The 16386-nt window shown below is 34.5% G+C and overlaps 2 protein-coding genes across 2 annotated transcripts; one reads left to right on the forward strand and one right to left on the reverse strand.

Annotated features, from left to right (window-relative positions):
• Window positions 1-7559: 7559 nt before the first annotated feature.
• On the forward strand, window positions 7560-10281 carry LOC18602216 (uncharacterized). The gene has a single exon (XM_007033466.3). It carries the CDS (start codon window positions 8497-8499, stop codon window positions 10066-10068), a length of 1572 nt encoding a protein of 523 aa, XP_007033528.3. The 5' UTR covers window positions 7560-8496; the 3' UTR covers window positions 10069-10281.
• Window positions 10282-10340: 59 nt separating this feature from the next.
• On the reverse strand, window positions 10341-13086 carry LOC18602217 (elongation factor P (EF-P) family protein). The gene is made up of 7 exons (XM_007033467.3): window positions 12841-13086; window positions 12669-12746; window positions 12384-12490; window positions 12007-12084; window positions 11581-11682; window positions 11153-11234; window positions 10341-10721 (listed from the first exon to the last, which is right to left on the reverse strand). The coding sequence occupies exons 1-7, from the start codon at window positions 12977-12979 to the stop codon at window positions 10603-10605; spliced, it is 705 nt and encodes a 234-aa protein (XP_007033529.3). The 5' UTR covers window positions 12980-13086; the 3' UTR covers window positions 10341-10602.
• Between the last annotated feature and the right edge of the window lie 3300 nt (window positions 13087-16386).

Consider the following 16386-nt stretch of genomic DNA (forward strand, 5'->3'; position numbering starts at 1 on the left):
CCTCATTACAAGAGGACCTCTCCTTTTGTAAACTAAGGAGTAGGAAACGACAAACTTTACATAGTGAAAAGATAAATATACTAGTACACACATTTTACATAATTGACTAAAAAGACAAAGATACATGTATGAATGCTGATTGAAAAGATAAAGATACAAGTATAGTGATCATACTGACACTTTTACAAACTTTAATAAAGAAAAAGTTTTACTTTAGTCATAATCTATCTCTAGGTCGGAAGTAAGGTTGAGTTTCACTATCATCTGCTGTTTCCTTTCTCTATAAATATACATGTGTAGAGAGAGGGTCTCAGGGTTTGTATCATAATGTCCTTTGCACGTTTCACAAGGTGGCTTTATGGAGAGTTGTGCAATCTTATCTTCATTTATTTCTCGGTATTTCCAAGGGTTTTGAGACCATTCATGAGGATCAAGTATCCCTTCATTGTATTCTTTTAATGTTGCTTTAATCTGGTCATGATAAGCTCAAGTGTTTTAGTGAAATAATCCCAAGACATCTTTGTCTCTAGTGAATGCTAGAAATGATCAAGGATGATCCTATTGTGCTGGCAAATGTTCCTTTGAAACGTTTAGTATTTCTGATCAAGTTCTTTGATATTGCAAGGGAATGACTTATATGTCTATGCTGAGGGAAATGAACCAAGCTATGTGGCTTTTCCATGTGTCACAAAATATTGAGGCTTGTAAAGGATGAAAATGACCATCTTTTTTTTCTTTCATGCCTATGATATAGCTAGCTCCTTCCAGTGTAAAAGTGGGTAGAACCATGTAAGGATATCCATAAAATTCTTCCTCCACGTTTCTATTTCTCCATTTATCACTTTTTCTATGAATTCCAAAAAGTTTGTAATGTGAAGTTAGATGCTAATATGATACTTATGAGTTACGTCTCAAAACATCCATTTCAATTCTTCGAGATACTCCATGAATTCATAGTAAAAACGATGGATGAAGGGGTATTTTGGATGAAAACCATAAAGTTTTAGGATAAAACCACCATATTTCCTGAAAACTTCAATTTGGTATTTAAAAATCATTTGTTCTGTTTTTTGGTGGAATGTTTCTTCTTGAACTAATGTGAGAATTTCAAGAGGGTAGTTAGGATAGAGGTTTGGGGCTATTGGGGTAGAAGATGAGGAAGATGATCTAATGATGTAGGTTCCTGGTTTTGGCGTGAACTTGGAAGGTTTTGGTATGAACATCATTATTTTAGGGTCTTGGGAAGGTTTGGATAGGAAATCTGTAAGATGGTTCTTTTCTCCTTTGATATGCTTGGTTTCAAAAGAATATTTTGCAAACCATTCTGCCCATCTTAACAACTGGGGATGCGAAACTGTTTTCTATTTGAACTTCAACATTTTGGGGAAGGAGTACATATCCATCTCTTCTTAAAAATGATGTCTAACCAGATAAAATTCAAACTTTGAAATTACCTTTTTGACTGTAAGGATTTCTTTAAAAGTGGAGTGATAATGCATCTCAAAATTTGAGAATTTTCCACTTTTGTATGCACAAAAGTGTCTTTTTCCCTGTCTTTCTTCTAAGAGAACTGCTCCTCAATATTTGTCACTAGCATCAGTTTGTAGGATTCTCCTACCATCAGAAGGGATTTTTAGAGGCTCCAAGTCTTGTAGTTTTGACTTGAGATTTTAGATGGCCTTGATTTAGGTAGATCCCTAATTCGGAGAATTTTTCTTTAGCATTTTTCTCAGAGGATTAGTGTTTGTTGAGAGTTTTGGGACAAAATCTTTGAGATAGTTTACGATGCCAAAGAACTGCTGAACTTGCTTTTTTGTAAGGTTTTGGTCTGGAAATTTGAGCAATTCTTGTGAAATGTGGAGATTTGGTTGATATTTCCCTTGGTTAATGTGCATTCCAAAAAAAAATCTACTTCAAACTTAAATATTTGTATTTTTCTTTTCTAAAAGCATAACTTTGTATTTTAAGATCAATTCTGTAAATTGTTGGAGGAGTTGTATATGGCTTTCTTCGTTTTGACTGAATAAGAGAATATCATCTATATAAATAAAGACCCAATCCAAGATAGGTTTAAAAATTTTGATCATGGCCTTCTGAAATAGTGATGGTGTTATTTTAATCCCAAATGGTAAAACAGTCCAGGGATAATGATGATTAGGTATGCAAAATCCTGTCTTTGGCCTATCTTCAAGACAAATACCTAATTACCAAAATCCTACCTTGAGATCAAATTTTGAGAAAACCCTTGCTTGAGCTAAACTCGAGAAGATTGAGTTTCTGTTAGGCAAAGAAAATTTAGAGTCAAGAAGAAAATGATTGAGGGGCTGGTAATTGATAACCAATCTTAGTTTGCCCATAACTTGCTATACTCTTTTGTTGACATAGAAGGCCTAACATGCCAATTGAGAATTCGATGGCTCAATCAATCCTTGCTGTAGCAATTCTCTGCACTCTTCTTCAACCAATTTTTGGTGTTATGGATTCATGCCTGAATGACTTGCTTTGGTGGTATTAATGTCTTCATTAAGCTTGAATGAAAGTTTAATAAAGAATTCTAAATTCTTCCAAAGAGGATTGTTGCATTTCAGGAGGAACTCTGAGTAAGAGTTAACGTATGCATTTTTTCTTGAGCAACTTAACTATCATCTAGCTTTGTTCACCTGGTTGCCGGAGAGAATAAAACTTTGAGATTTATACAAATGGTTTGAAAGAGTATTTGTATCTGATCCCATCTGGTAGAATTCTCAAATGTTGGCATTCATGGTAGATGTCAAATCCAACAACTATGTCATTTCCAGGTAATTTTGACCTAAACACTTGAGTTGTGATAGAGCATTGGGGAAAAACTAGATAGTAATAGGCTTACTAATCATATGAGTGGTAAAAGTTTGGTTTGAAGTTGTTTTTAAATGCCTTTCATAAGGTATCCAAGATTTTAAGGGTAATATTCTTGAATTCATCACTGTTTCTGCTACTCCAATGTCAAAAAAGGCTATTACTGGGATCAACTGACTATATTTTAAGGAGTTTATAAAAACTAGTATAGAAGGTATTAATAGGTCAGGAAGACTTAAGATTTTTAATTGAGAAGGAAGATCAAATTAAGGTTGTATCATAAAGAAATCTTCTGTTTGTTATCAGAGCCACATTCCTAGAACTGTTGTTTATTTTTTTCGATGTGACTTAAGAAAGATTCTCCCAACTATGATCTTCTCAATAGAAAAATCTGCTGTTATAAATAATACCTCTATCTCTCCAGATCCATGTCCTTCTAAAATATCTATATCCAAATTAAATTTCTTATATGAAGTTGATTATATTCCAAAAGAAAAAAAACCCAACCATCACAATTACATTTTGCTAATCCCTATTCTACTTATGCAAAGCCATGTTTTCAACTTGTCAAATCCATCAAAACTCTCATAAAACATTATTCAAAACCACCCAAAGAATACATTCAGTCCACCCATTTGACAGACATTTCATCAAAGAGGACCAAACAGAATAGTTTGTTATACTTCAAATCCCTCTAGAGTTTCCTCAATAATGGATTCAACTTGAATATTCTTATATCCATTTTGAGGTAGTCAGGTTGGCCCTTAATTACCATGGGCGTGAAGCTCAGCTAGTTGTAGCAAGAATGGCTTTTCTTCATACCAAATACATCAAGTATGAAAAGGCATGCATTGGAACTGTAGAAGCCACACTCAGCACTGGAAAAGTGATAGTAACACTATTTCCAAACTACACTATGACCTTGTGTGATCTTAACATACTTTCAGCTCTAAAAGTTCAAATTTAGATAATAAGTGCTCCACAAGTTCCTTTAGCCATCATAGCTACCTTTTACTATCAGATGGTTTATAGAGTTCAAGACCATGCATTCAATCTTTCCAAGCTCCAAACTAATTTAGATGATGCAGTGGTTTTAACCATAAACACAACACAAGTTCCTACTTGCTCATTTGTCCCCAAAAGAATTCCAAAAAATGATTTGGCCAAATTTTTTCTTGAAAAATGGGTGAGTAATTATGAAAAACTACATGAAACCACAAGTTCTATTCAATCCACAGAAGCCCATTTCACTAAAAGAGCAGACAGAAGAATAAAGATTAAATTTGATCACTCTCATTTGAAAGAACCATCAGCACCTCTAGTTTTTTTTCGCAGTGTTTATGATCCAGCCAACAGAAGACGAACTTAGTCCAAAGCAAAAACTGATTTAGAGTTTTGACCAAGAAGGAAATCCTATCTTTCACTTTACAGACCCACTCACTGGACATTATCCATGGGATACTAACTATAATTGTGAAATATGTCCAAAAAAGAACATGAAAATATATTATGAACCAGATAGAGAATTCATAAAAAAGACAAGAAAGAAGTCAAGGTGTTCTGACCAAGAAATGTACAAAAGATTCTAAGATGGAGATCCCTCAGTCAGACCTTCAGTAGAAGATAAAAAGGAAGTACTAGTATTTGGTTAAATATTCTCCCCCAGAATGGGTAGCAGTAAAGCTACCACCATCAAAACTAGCTCCTCAAAAGCAACCACCTCAAAATTCCCAAAAACCCATCTTACCTTGTTATAGAAAAATCCAAAAATGGGTTCAGAAACAAAGTTGTTCTCAACAAATCCAAGTTTCACCATTAATTCTCCCAGTTTGCATGTTTCAACCTTTAGATCCTTCTTATGATCATAATTTTCCTCCACTTGAGGAGTTTACTGAAAAGAAATTTAAACATGCACCCAAAATCCCAACTCCACTCCAAGTAGATGCAATGGGGAGATCAACCAAAATCAATACAACAGAGGTAACGTTGAATTGGAAAATAGTAAATTTGATTGCTCAGAACTTTCTGTTAAAAGGAATCAACCAAATGGTTAACATTATCCAAGACAAAATACAACAAGTTGAAGATAAGGTTGATAAAAATACTAGAGTTGCCAATGACATGATCAAACTTCTCCAAAATAGACTTAAATAAGTCTTTAGAGAAGTTCCAGAATAAGGTGTTCCATTTCAACTGTACAAAGAATAGAAAGAAATAGAAACCCAGAAGCTTAAGTCCCAGATCAAACTTTTCCAAGAAACCAAGAGAATTCCATCACCGAATAGAAATGATCCGTTCAAATTTTTCACTCAGACCTTATCAGCACCAAAAGAACCACTTTGAACACAAATTGATTTCCCACCTCCATCATCAAAAGTTAATTTTTTTGACTTCTACAAGAAACTCAAAGCTCAGAAGGAAGAGGAAGAAAGACAAAAGAAGAGAAAAAAACCAAAAAAGATCTCTGATTCTAATGACATATCTGAAAAAGCCCAAGGGAAAAGGCCAACACAAAAAGATTCCACGACTCCATAATTAAAGCAGAGATCGAGAATTGTCATCAAAGAACAAGAAGATCCAAAAACAATGATGATCAAGAATAAAAATTCTTTAACTTCTTTTCTTAAAGAATACACAGAAAATTTAATTCTAAAAATTTTCTCAACTTAAGCAGTCACAGAAGACCAAACCTTTCATTCTTTAGCCTCTTTTGAAACTTCAGAATACTATTTAGAGGAAGAATCATCTTCTGAAGAAGAAGAATTCTTGTCAGAACACAACAGCCCACAGTTTATGGCAAGCAATTCAAGAATAAAAGTTGAAGAAATAGATGTAGACGAAGACCCTATACCTTTCCATATTCCTAGAGGATCGACTGCACCATTAGTTTCAAAATTAACATTTACCATTGATGACATTCCGCCAACAAAATGGCTAGAAAGATTTCAAGAATTCCACTCTTAGTTAGAAACTAGAAAGTTGTTAGAAGAAAGCCATTATACTATTCTGATGGAATTTGTGTCAAGATTTACAAGAACATTAAGAAATTTATGGAACACTATTCCCCAGACAAACCAAATGTAATTCCTAGTCTTGCAAGACTTCGGACAAATTGTTCAGATCCTCCATATAAACTTTCTTAGAAGTCCTGATGATGTCAAAACTTTGCACAGAAAAGAATTTTTCCAAAGGAAATGTTGTTCTTTAAAAAAAGTGGACCTTGACAGACATTTCCAAAAAATGCTGAAATTGTTCTATATTCTTGGGGCTCCTGCAAGCTTAAAACAGGTCTTCCTTTCCTCACTCCCAAATGCAGTGCAAATAGCAGTCCCTAGAGCTCTTTAATAACGTAGAAAAGAGATTTTATCTCTTACTCATAGAGAAATACAATAAGAAGGCCATATTGCTCTTGAGGATATCTATCATAGAAGAAAGGTAGTCCAAGATTATCTAGTAGGAAATAAAGAACTAGACGAAGCTTGTGAAAGAACAGAATGTCAAATAAAATGTCACAAAGCTTGAGATTGTGATTGCAAGACGAAAAGAAGGAAGCATTTCAGAATAAACAAAATATCTAGAAATTTTCCTTCTCATCGCAGATATAGGATCAAATGGAGATATCTCAAGAAGAAGCGCCTAGGCAGAAGAACAAAGTCAACAAAATGTTTTATCTATAATCAACAAGGACATTTTACCAAACAATGTCCTGCCAATAAAAAAAAAAGAGTGTAAAGATGTTCCAAGACATCCAACAGAAGACTAGAATCAATATGGATGAAAATGATCTCGAATCAATCTTCTTAGTTGGAATAGAACCCACAGATAAAATTCTGTTTGCCATCCAAACCTTCACTCCACTTTTGTTTGAAATAAGCTTCTCAAGAACAAAACATGATTTCTTGGTTGCAATGCAAGGCAGAATAAAGTGAAATACTATAATCCCAGCTTGGCTGAAGAATGCTTAGGAGTCAGGACTACTCCCATGGCTTTGGCTTACAAATTATAGCTATAAATTTCCTTTTGAGTCCTTTTATCTTATATCAATATACTTTTTTAAAAGTATATACCAATATTTTTCTATATACTTTTATTAAAAATCAAGACACATGTTTATGATTTAATCATAATATATTTGAAATAATCTTAACAAATATCTATAAATATTTATCAGATTCTTTTTAAATATAACACTTTATAATATTAATATAAGTTTTAAGATACATGACCATTTTGAAAATTTTGTTTTGGAAAATATAAAATTATATTCAATCCATATTAATATATTCTCAGAGAAATTCAAATATCACATAATTAAGGTAGGTGGGATCTTGGAAAACCAATAAAATTGTACATTTATATTGACATTGTTTTATGCGTGACTTCAATTCTTAGGAGGGTGGACGAAAGAACAGAGCAGTCAATGACTTACTATTCCCTTGGACAATGATTCAAATTCAATTTGAAATTTTATAGTATTTATTACTCTAGTAAAGGGAATGTGAAAAGCATTGGAAAGAACAAAGGAAGAGAGGAAGGATCCCTCCCCAGAATTACAGCCAAAGCTTTGAAAGCTAGAGAAGTTCCTTTATTCCCCTCTTTTTTCCCTTGGGTAACCGACTGCTACACATACATTAACACTTTCCATGCAGCAGGTAATCTGTTATGTTGACGCTTTGCTACTTTGCTTGGCCAAATGAGTTTCCTTTCCTGCCTTAACAAGCCAATCGTCAGCTTGGCTTCCCAAACTCAGCTTTCCCAGACCTTGAGCCACCTCAAAAGGAAAGCTAAAGAAAAGAGCAAACATTCACAAGTATAAAAAGTGAGTGTAGGATATGTGTTATGATCATGGTTGTGATGACTTAGAGCAGCTAAAGAAAATGGCTTTAGCAAACGAAAACAAAAGCATGGACGAAATATCAGTTATTCTGAGAAGGTTTGGGGATGAGCAGAGCACGCTGCTGGACGAGTTTGAGAGGCTCTCCTTCGAGGTGCAGCTGAACCAAGCCATATTGGGTAGGAGCCTATCGGAGCCAAGCGTGGCTAAAAGGACGTTGCACTCGCAGTTCCAAGCTCCACCGCCAGCGGTGCGTAAAGGGCGTCGTGGATCTGGTTTCAACAGGGTCTTGAAGAAGTTGCTAAAACCAATTCTTGGCAGGAAAGGAAGTGCTGGAAGAAAGCCAGTGGCTGACCCCAAAAACCCCATGTCTTGGAAGGCCTTTAGCAGATCTCTACGCCTCTGACGAAATGTTCCTTGTTCGTTTTGCCATCCATGTTATAGCGACGTTTCTCTATTTTTCTTCTTGGCAAATGGCAATCAATCATTATATAGATGCTGTAACAGCTAAATATATCATATATGAAATGAAAAAAGGATCAGGTCTCTCCAGTCCAGGATCAGTGAAGTTTTGTTTTGTTTTGTTTTATTAACTTTTTACTGGCTGATTGAACAGGAAAATTTATAAACTACCTTAGTCCAAATAAATACTGTCTTGCCAGCCCAATCGCTTTTCAGAACAAAAACGTTTCGTTTTGTTAGAGTACTCTGGCCCTGGATAAGGAGCTTTTCGTCCCCTGTTTGCTTGCCTTCCTGCCGCTGAGTTCAAAACTAAGCTGATTTTATCCTTCATCTCTCCCTCTTTTTCTCTGTGATTAGATTTTGTCATGTCTTCTCCATATAAAGTTGAATCTTCCGTATTTGGTAATCCTTCCATATTCCGCAATCCCAAAAAAATTCATCACCGCAAGCTTCTGGTTCTTGCAATGATATCCTTGCCTTCCAAAAATCCTTCGGGAATAAGATCATCACGCAGCCTCATTTTCGCTCACAGAAGCTGTATGGACTTGGTTAAAGTATGGAAGCTAGAAAGCTTGCATTTTGATGGGAGAACTGATAGAATTCGAATTGGAAATTTCCTGCATAAAATCAAAGCAATACCCTTTAAAGACACGAGTGAAATTTTCAGCATCATGGAGAAAGATGCTGGCAATTGGACCTTGTCTGATTTCAATGGTATGCTAATGGCGTTGGTTACAGCAAACGAGCCTGATCTAGCCTTGGAACTCTACTCCAATGTAGCATCATGTGGTTTAGCTTTAGCACCAAATTGTTGGACGTTTTCCATCATGATTAGGTGCTGCTGCAAGAAAAACGACCTTGATGAGGCCCAACGGTTTTTGCACCACATGATGGTGAATGGGTATAGTCCAAATGTGATAACATTTACCACTCTCATTAATTCATTGTGCAAAAGAGGCAAATTGCAGAATGCCTTTGAAGTTTTTGAAGTGATGGGTAGAATTGGGTGCAAACCTACTGTCCAAACGTACAATTGCTTGTTAAAGGGATTGTGTTATGTGGGGAGGGTGGAGGGGGCTCACGAAATGCTAATGAACATGAAGAAAGAATCAGTAAGACCTGACATCTATTCATACACAGCAATTATGGATGGTTTTTGTAAAGTGGGTAGATCAGATGAGGCAATGGAACTGCTTAGCCAGGCTCTGGAGATGGGATTAGCACCAAATGTGGTCACTTTTAACACTCTGTTTACAGGATATAGCAAAGAAGGAAGGCCACAGCAGGGTTTTAGAGTGTTAAGGCTAATGAAGGAGAAAAACTGCATGCCTGATAGCATTAGCTACAGCACCTTGTTGAGTGGGCTGTTGAAATGGGGAAAGATAAGGGCAGCACTAGGGGTCTATAAGGAAATGGTGGGTATTGGTTTCGAAGTCGAGGGACGGATGATGAGCACTTTGCTTAGAGGTTTATGCATGAAATCATGGACAGAAAAGGACCTGGCTCAAGATGCCTATCAAGTGTTTGAGAAAATGAGTAGCGTTTCTATCGTCGACCATACTACCTATGGCTTTGTGATTCGAACTCTTTGTGTTGGAAAGAAAATGGAGGAGGCTCTGGACCATTTGCAGCAAATGATTAGAATGGGGTACATTCCTCGGACGATAACCTTCAACAACGTTATTCAAGCGCTTTGTACGGAGGGAAAGATTCGTGAGGCATTGGTAGTATTGGTTATCATGTATGAAAGTGGTAAAATCCCAAGTAGAACATCCTACGACATTTTGGTTAAGGAGTTCAATCATCAGGGCAGGTTGTTGGGTGCGTCTAATGTCTACGGTGCTGCTTTGAAGCAGGGTGTAGTCCCGCACAGGATACCGTTAAGACGATGGAAGTGTTCAACTAACGCATCTTTCTTTTCCTGTACACTGATTTGAGAAATCATGCCACCAGTTCAGCTGTTGATATCTCTCTTCTTTTTATTATGAAAAAAAATATCGAGAAACATACAAGTCATTCTAATTATCAGTCAGGCCGTACAAGTACAGTTTCTGTACTTGCTTTTAAGAAGCTTATGTTCTGAATGATACCAAAGACGGATGATCTTAACTAATTGAATCAACCCCTTGATGGTACTGGAATTACCTTTTTGCCTAGTCCAAATGCAGTCTCGAGCTGAAAGAACCATTTCAGCAAAGAAGTAATGGCCTTCAGATCATTAACTGTCTTGTTCATTTAACATGGAAAAGAAAAAAAAAAATCCATCAACAAATGCACAAAAAATCTACAACCATATAATACAAGAAACCATTGCCCGCAGGCTGCTACCTCTCATCAGTCCACCTAGGGCTGGTGAAAATTCCTTGATAAAAGTTAAAGTAGAACACTCTGGTATTGTTAAATGTTAAATTATATAAACAAATAAATTAAAAGAAAAAAAATGCTAATTATAAGAATTCTCCTAGCAAAACTTATGCACGGCTCATATATTGCCCAGTTCTTGTATCCACCAATATTTGATCACCTATATTAATAAAGAGTGGAACATTAACAACAGCGCCTGTGTCAAGAGTTGCAGGTTTGGATCCACCTGTGTCAAAATTTTATATCTCAAAGTGATTAGGCCAAAGAAACCAGAATGTCGCAACTTGCAACAGAAATCAAAATCAAAGAATCAAAAAAAGCAGCAAAGATAAGGGCTGTCACATAATAGATGCATGAGTTGTAATTTGTGAACATAACACAGCATTGTCTTTTCTTGCTTTCTGTTTTAAGGAGATTCATAAAAGGAAAAGCAGTGGAGTGATATTCAGGAATTCATAAATAAAACAGTCTATTTTCAGTTTTGTAGTATATTGCCCTTCAAGTACACATATCTACATTACTATCGATTGAAGACACAGCATTAGTTCTCTGCTCACCTCTGCATTTCACAATGTTATGGATCATAGTTTTACGATTTAGACTTAAAAAATAATGGATTAGGATTTAAGACCTTAGAGAGAAGCCATATTACATTACCTGAAGCGGTGTCACCTTTGAGGCCAGGATCAACATCAACCACAGCTAGCTGAACTGTGATGGGGAGCTCAAAATCGATAACCTACAAGAAAGTGCAGATGGGTAAGCATCATCAATAGCAATAGCAGTAACAAGCAATTACTAATATGGTAATAATGCTAATCTTTGCTACTAATTACTGGATGCCATAACCTGCACATATACAAGCATATGAAACTAATAAGTTATCGTTAAGTATACATAAAATGCTGATGGCTACAAGAGCAATGCTTAGTATCTAACAGAGGGAACTATCTCAGTCTCCATAAGTGCAAAAGAGCACCCGTGTTAACACAGATTTTAAACAAGAGCATACATCTTTATATATCAAAACTTCAAATTCTAATAATGAACAGGAGATATATGAATTCAAAGAAAGTATAAAGTACCTTTCCATTCCAAAAGAGCAAATTGCAGTCCATTCCCTCTTTCAACCATTTCGTCTTGCCCCCAACATCTGCCTCATTTAGACGGGTTTCTTCAAATGTGTTCTGTGAGAAGTTAAAACATCATTACAAGACTGATATGGAAAAAAATAATAATAAGAGAAGCATTTCAATAAATTGCTCAAGAGAAAAGAAAAAATGGGCATAGTTGTTGAATCTTCCAAGTATTAGGAGCATGAACTCAATCCCTTCCATGTATGAAAATGAGGATACTTAACTACTGATTACGCAGAAGACTACTAGTTAATATATGCACTATATGGCATTTGATCAAATTTTCAGTAGATGGATAACAAATGTATATAACCAAGGAATTCATATATCTACGGTACCTAATGAGTTGTATTATATGAATATACTTAAAATTACCAGGTCCATGAAGACATACTGGGAACCATCTTTGTACGTAAACTGCTTGGTTTCCTTGAAAACATCTGCCTCATCAATCTGGAAAAACAAGTGTATATATGAAAGCATTGAAGAAAAAAACCTCTATTGGCATATTCCTGTAATACAAGAAATGCTAAAGCCTTTGTATTTGAACAGAAATAAAAAAGCAATGCCAGCAGAAGATAACATGCTTCCAAACACAAGGACCCTTCCTAGTCCAACATATTCCTAATCTTATTCTCAATAGAAAGAAACATTCCCCCATATATTAACCACAAAAAAGTGTCAGCTGAAGTTACAATGCATCAGCGCGGAGAGCCAAATGATACATCAATTTAGTGTTAAATAGAGTTTACCGTACTTCCAGCTCGAAAAGTCTTCTCAACAGTGTTTCCTGTTATATAATTACGCATTTTGGTCCTCACAAAAGCAGCACCCTTTCCAGGTTTGACATGAAGAAACTCTACAAAGGACCAATCCATCAGCCAAAATTTCATATCAGAAAAGACTTAAATACAACAATCAACCAAAGTAACCATCCACATTTCATATATATTAAACATATCATTACCAAAGCAAATGCATTAGCCAACCAAAACAAAATAGTAAATAATAATTGCAGAGTTAAATTGAAAATGTACCTAAAACTCGCCAAGGAGCTCCGTCAACTTCAAGGTTTGTACCCACTTTGATATCGTTACTAGATAAAGCGTAAATCCCTGCAACCAAATTGAATTACATTACAAAAAAAAAATGGTAATTTGAAAAGCTTAAATTAGACAAGAGGATGAAGCTGGAAAGCAGTAAAAGTACTGAGAATTCTGGGACGACAGGGGGTTCTTGGAGAAAAACACACTGGAAGCAGCAACGGCTTTGAAGAAAATTGAAGTGCAGATGAAAGGCGGAAGATGGAAGTAGCTGATAAGACATTGAAGGCTGCAGTTGCCGCCATGGGCGTTTGAGAGAAGCGAGAAAAAGGAACAAATGTGTCTGAAAATGCTTCGTTTTCGGTAAAAATTTCCTTTTCCCACAAGAATTTTAGATGGTCATGACAATGGACAGCATTCTTTGCTTGCTTAGATAAGGGGGGAAGGAAAGTCTGAAAGGATTGGGCTTTTCCTAGTAAATGTTTGGGCTACAAAACAAGCCTCTTTCGTCTCGCTGCCCAACCAAAATTACTTGGTCCCTGGCCTTTAACCTGTTAAAACAAGGATAAACCCAGTTTTTTCTTTACTTAGAAATACAAACAGCAAATAATAATAATAAAACACAGCCAGAGCCCAGAATGGAATAGACATTTGGCAAACCAAACACGTTATAAATAAAACGTACTAGTAGTATATACGGTATTTATTTCAAATGTCAAGAGATTAAAGCGAGATTTGTCATTATATCATTTATTTTAATATTGATTTTGTTATTATACTTTAATGATAGTTCAACTTTGTTACTGAACTTTTTTTTTGGATGAATTTTAGACAAAAATTAATAATAAAAAAATGTCATAGAATATTCCTTCTATACGATTTAAATAAGTTCTGAAATAGTAAAATTATCTAGTGAATTATTATACAAGACAAAAATGTAAATATAATAATAATGAAAAAAATTAATATTTGATGCACCAACACTATTAACTCAGTAAATACTAACACCTCATTAATAAAGTAAAACTAAAATCTTTAAAAACTAAAAAATTAAATATCAAAAACTTTTTAATAATTAATTAACTGAAAATAAAATATTTTCACTTTTCTCATGAGCCTTCACTAACACTGCCAGACCAGTAATATACTCATAGAGAGGCTACTATAAAGATCTCAACCAGGGACGGCTCAATAAATTCAAAAACCTAAAACGAAATATTAAATGAGATCTTTTTTTATTAAAATTAAAATATATATATATTAAATTTTTATTCTTTTAATTTTTTGAAATACAAAATTTTTATATTTTTTAAATGGCTAATACAAAATCAATAATCAAAATTTTTAATTCAAATAAATCAACTATCACATAAAATAAAAGACAATATAACAATATATTATAAATTAAAAATTAAAATAAAAAAATTTGTAAATATTAAAATAATAGTATCTAATTGTTGAATGCTTATTGTAAACCGCAAATGAGATTCACGGCTTTATAAATATAATAATATAATGGACTTCTTGTGAATTCTTTGAAGGAAAGTTAAAGTTAAAGGAAGAAGGAAAAAAAGCATATGATAAAAAAAATTTAAAAGTAGATATTATACATTGAAAAATAAATAATTGATTTTATATATAGAAGAAAAAATAATTGTTAGAAATCATTAAATATGTTAATTGGAAATAAAAAAAATAAGTGAGAAAAAAATAGTTATTGGAGATAATTAAATATATATGACCGTTAGTTGATTGAAAATATTATAGTGTTTTAAAAATAAAAAAAGTGATAAAAAATTGAGATCTATTATACATATAATTAAAAAAAAAATAAATAATTTTATTAATTATTTTTTATTTTTATATATTTTTAATATAATAAATTATATTATAAAATTATAAGACCTCTCCAAATTGAGAGTCTAAAACCCTAGTTTAAGTGGCTTTACAGAAAGGCTGACCCTTATCTCAACTCCTATCTCACATCACACATCGTTGCCAAGATTGTGATATATATGCATTCGTGATCATCACAAGGCCATTAGGACACATATGCAAAAGCAAACACATTTTCGTGGCGATCACGAAGGCCCCTAAAGTTGCTCTCATATAAATAAACATTACCATCATTAGGGTCTTAACACTATGACAAGGAAGCTCTTTTATCTTTTAATATATTTCATCCAACTATCATTTTCTTTAGTTATTACTCTAAGTATTTCTATTTGCCTACTCCAGCACTATCTCTTATCCTCTTATTAGGGAGCAACACATGCTTCAAGCCTACATCAAGGGGTTCAACCATGAAGTTATGGTTTGGTTGGTCAAGAAAGGGTGGGCTACGCGCTGATTGATCACTTCCATGCACCCCTCAACTTACTTGGAAACTTTGAGTTGTTGCTAAGAGATCAAACCAAGAGATAGAAGATTTAATTCGCCTAACTAGATTTCCTAATCTCACATCATTAAAAATCTTGTTGCAACATCATATGCAATGCATTTTAATATCAATGGAACAAACACCAACCATAGTAAGAAATGCCTGAGCGGAAAAAAGACACTAGCACCTTGGACAAAGCTTTTGACCCATCGTTTGCTTGAGTTTAGCCCTTTGCCCAACCAAGAGTCACCTTTGACATCTCTAGCAAGAATATACTTGCTGTGAACAGTACTTCAGACCAAGGGACAATGAGTCTTTACCTCCACCAGTGACTGGGTAAAGGCGTTTGATTCGGACAGTCGACTCCATGATAAACTGTTATATGTAGGGTCCCTTAATACTGCAAAACAAGAAAGAAAGGACATAGCCAAACTTTGCTAAAATCTTCGCAAGCTTGTGTTCGAAGCTTCTTCACTGTTATTTTGTCCAATATATTGCGCTAGGTAGGCATTTAATTACCCTAAACGTAGCCTTTTCTTTCTCCTCTCCCAAATCTCTCCATCATTGTATTTCCCATCATTCTACAAGCATTGTATTTTTTCACCAACAATAAATACCTCATTTTTTTAGTTTTGCCATCCAAAAGCATGGGATAACAGAGATGGTCTTCCTTACTCCATTGTTAGTAGCCCACAGACCTCGCTTTTGGCCCATTTCTCGTTGGTCTTGTTTCACCTTTTCGGGCTAAACTTGAAGGTGGAAATAAAGGAGGTGTAGACATGAAATGTCTACAGAGCACCATATCATCCACCCCAATCCACCTTCACCTCCACCTCCACGTCGCCCTTGACCAAGATCCTCCCTAATAAGCTTGTTTTTTTCTTTCTAAAATTTCCAAAACTTTTTTAAAAAATATATTTTTAAATCAACTATTTTATTTTTTCCACGTGTCATTTTCAGAATAACCACATGTACTATTTTTATGTACAACGCGAAATGTCATGTCATAAAAAATGACTACTTTACATTGTTGTTTTGGAGGAGGAACAGTAGGTAATTTTAAAAACTAAAAAGTAGAGATACTTGTATTTATGAGTTAAGATGGTAAATATTTTAATAGCTTCAGAGTATAGATGAATTAAATCATATACGTATATATAAAAAAAATGATTTCATTGATTTTGAGTATTACCGAGCGATATTAATCTAATAGATATGTTTATATATATATTTCATTAAAAACCTAAGTTGAAGTTTATGATTTAAAAAAGGAAAAGAATTTGCAGCAATGAGATACATTAGGACATTGATATATCTAGTATAATAGATCCT

Source organism: Theobroma cacao, chromosome 4 (genome assembly GCF_053813885.1).
Source record: "Theobroma cacao isolate CCN51 chromosome 4, ASM5381388v1, whole genome shotgun sequence".
In the NCBI taxonomy this organism is placed as follows: domain Eukaryota; kingdom Viridiplantae; phylum Streptophyta; class Magnoliopsida; order Malvales; family Malvaceae; genus Theobroma; species Theobroma cacao.

Excerpts from the sequence above, each read along its gene's own strand:
- LOC18602217 (XM_007033467.3), bottom strand. The coding sequence starts at position 12,979 with ATGGCGGCAACTGCAGCCTTCAATGTCTTATCAGCTACTTCCATCTTC. Across the intron at positions 12,085-12,383 it reads CTTTTCGAGCTGGAAGTACG|ATTGATGAGGCAGATGTTTT; the intron begins GTAAACTCTATT and ends TTGTTTTTCCAG. Across the intron at positions 11,235-11,580 it reads TGCTCTTTTGGAATGGAAAG|GTTATCGATTTTGAGCTCCC; the intron begins GTACTTTATACT and ends ACTTTCTTGTAG.
- LOC18602216 (XM_007033466.3), top strand. The coding sequence starts at position 8,497 with ATGTCTTCTCCATATAAAGTTGAATCTTCCGTATTTGGTAATCCTTCC.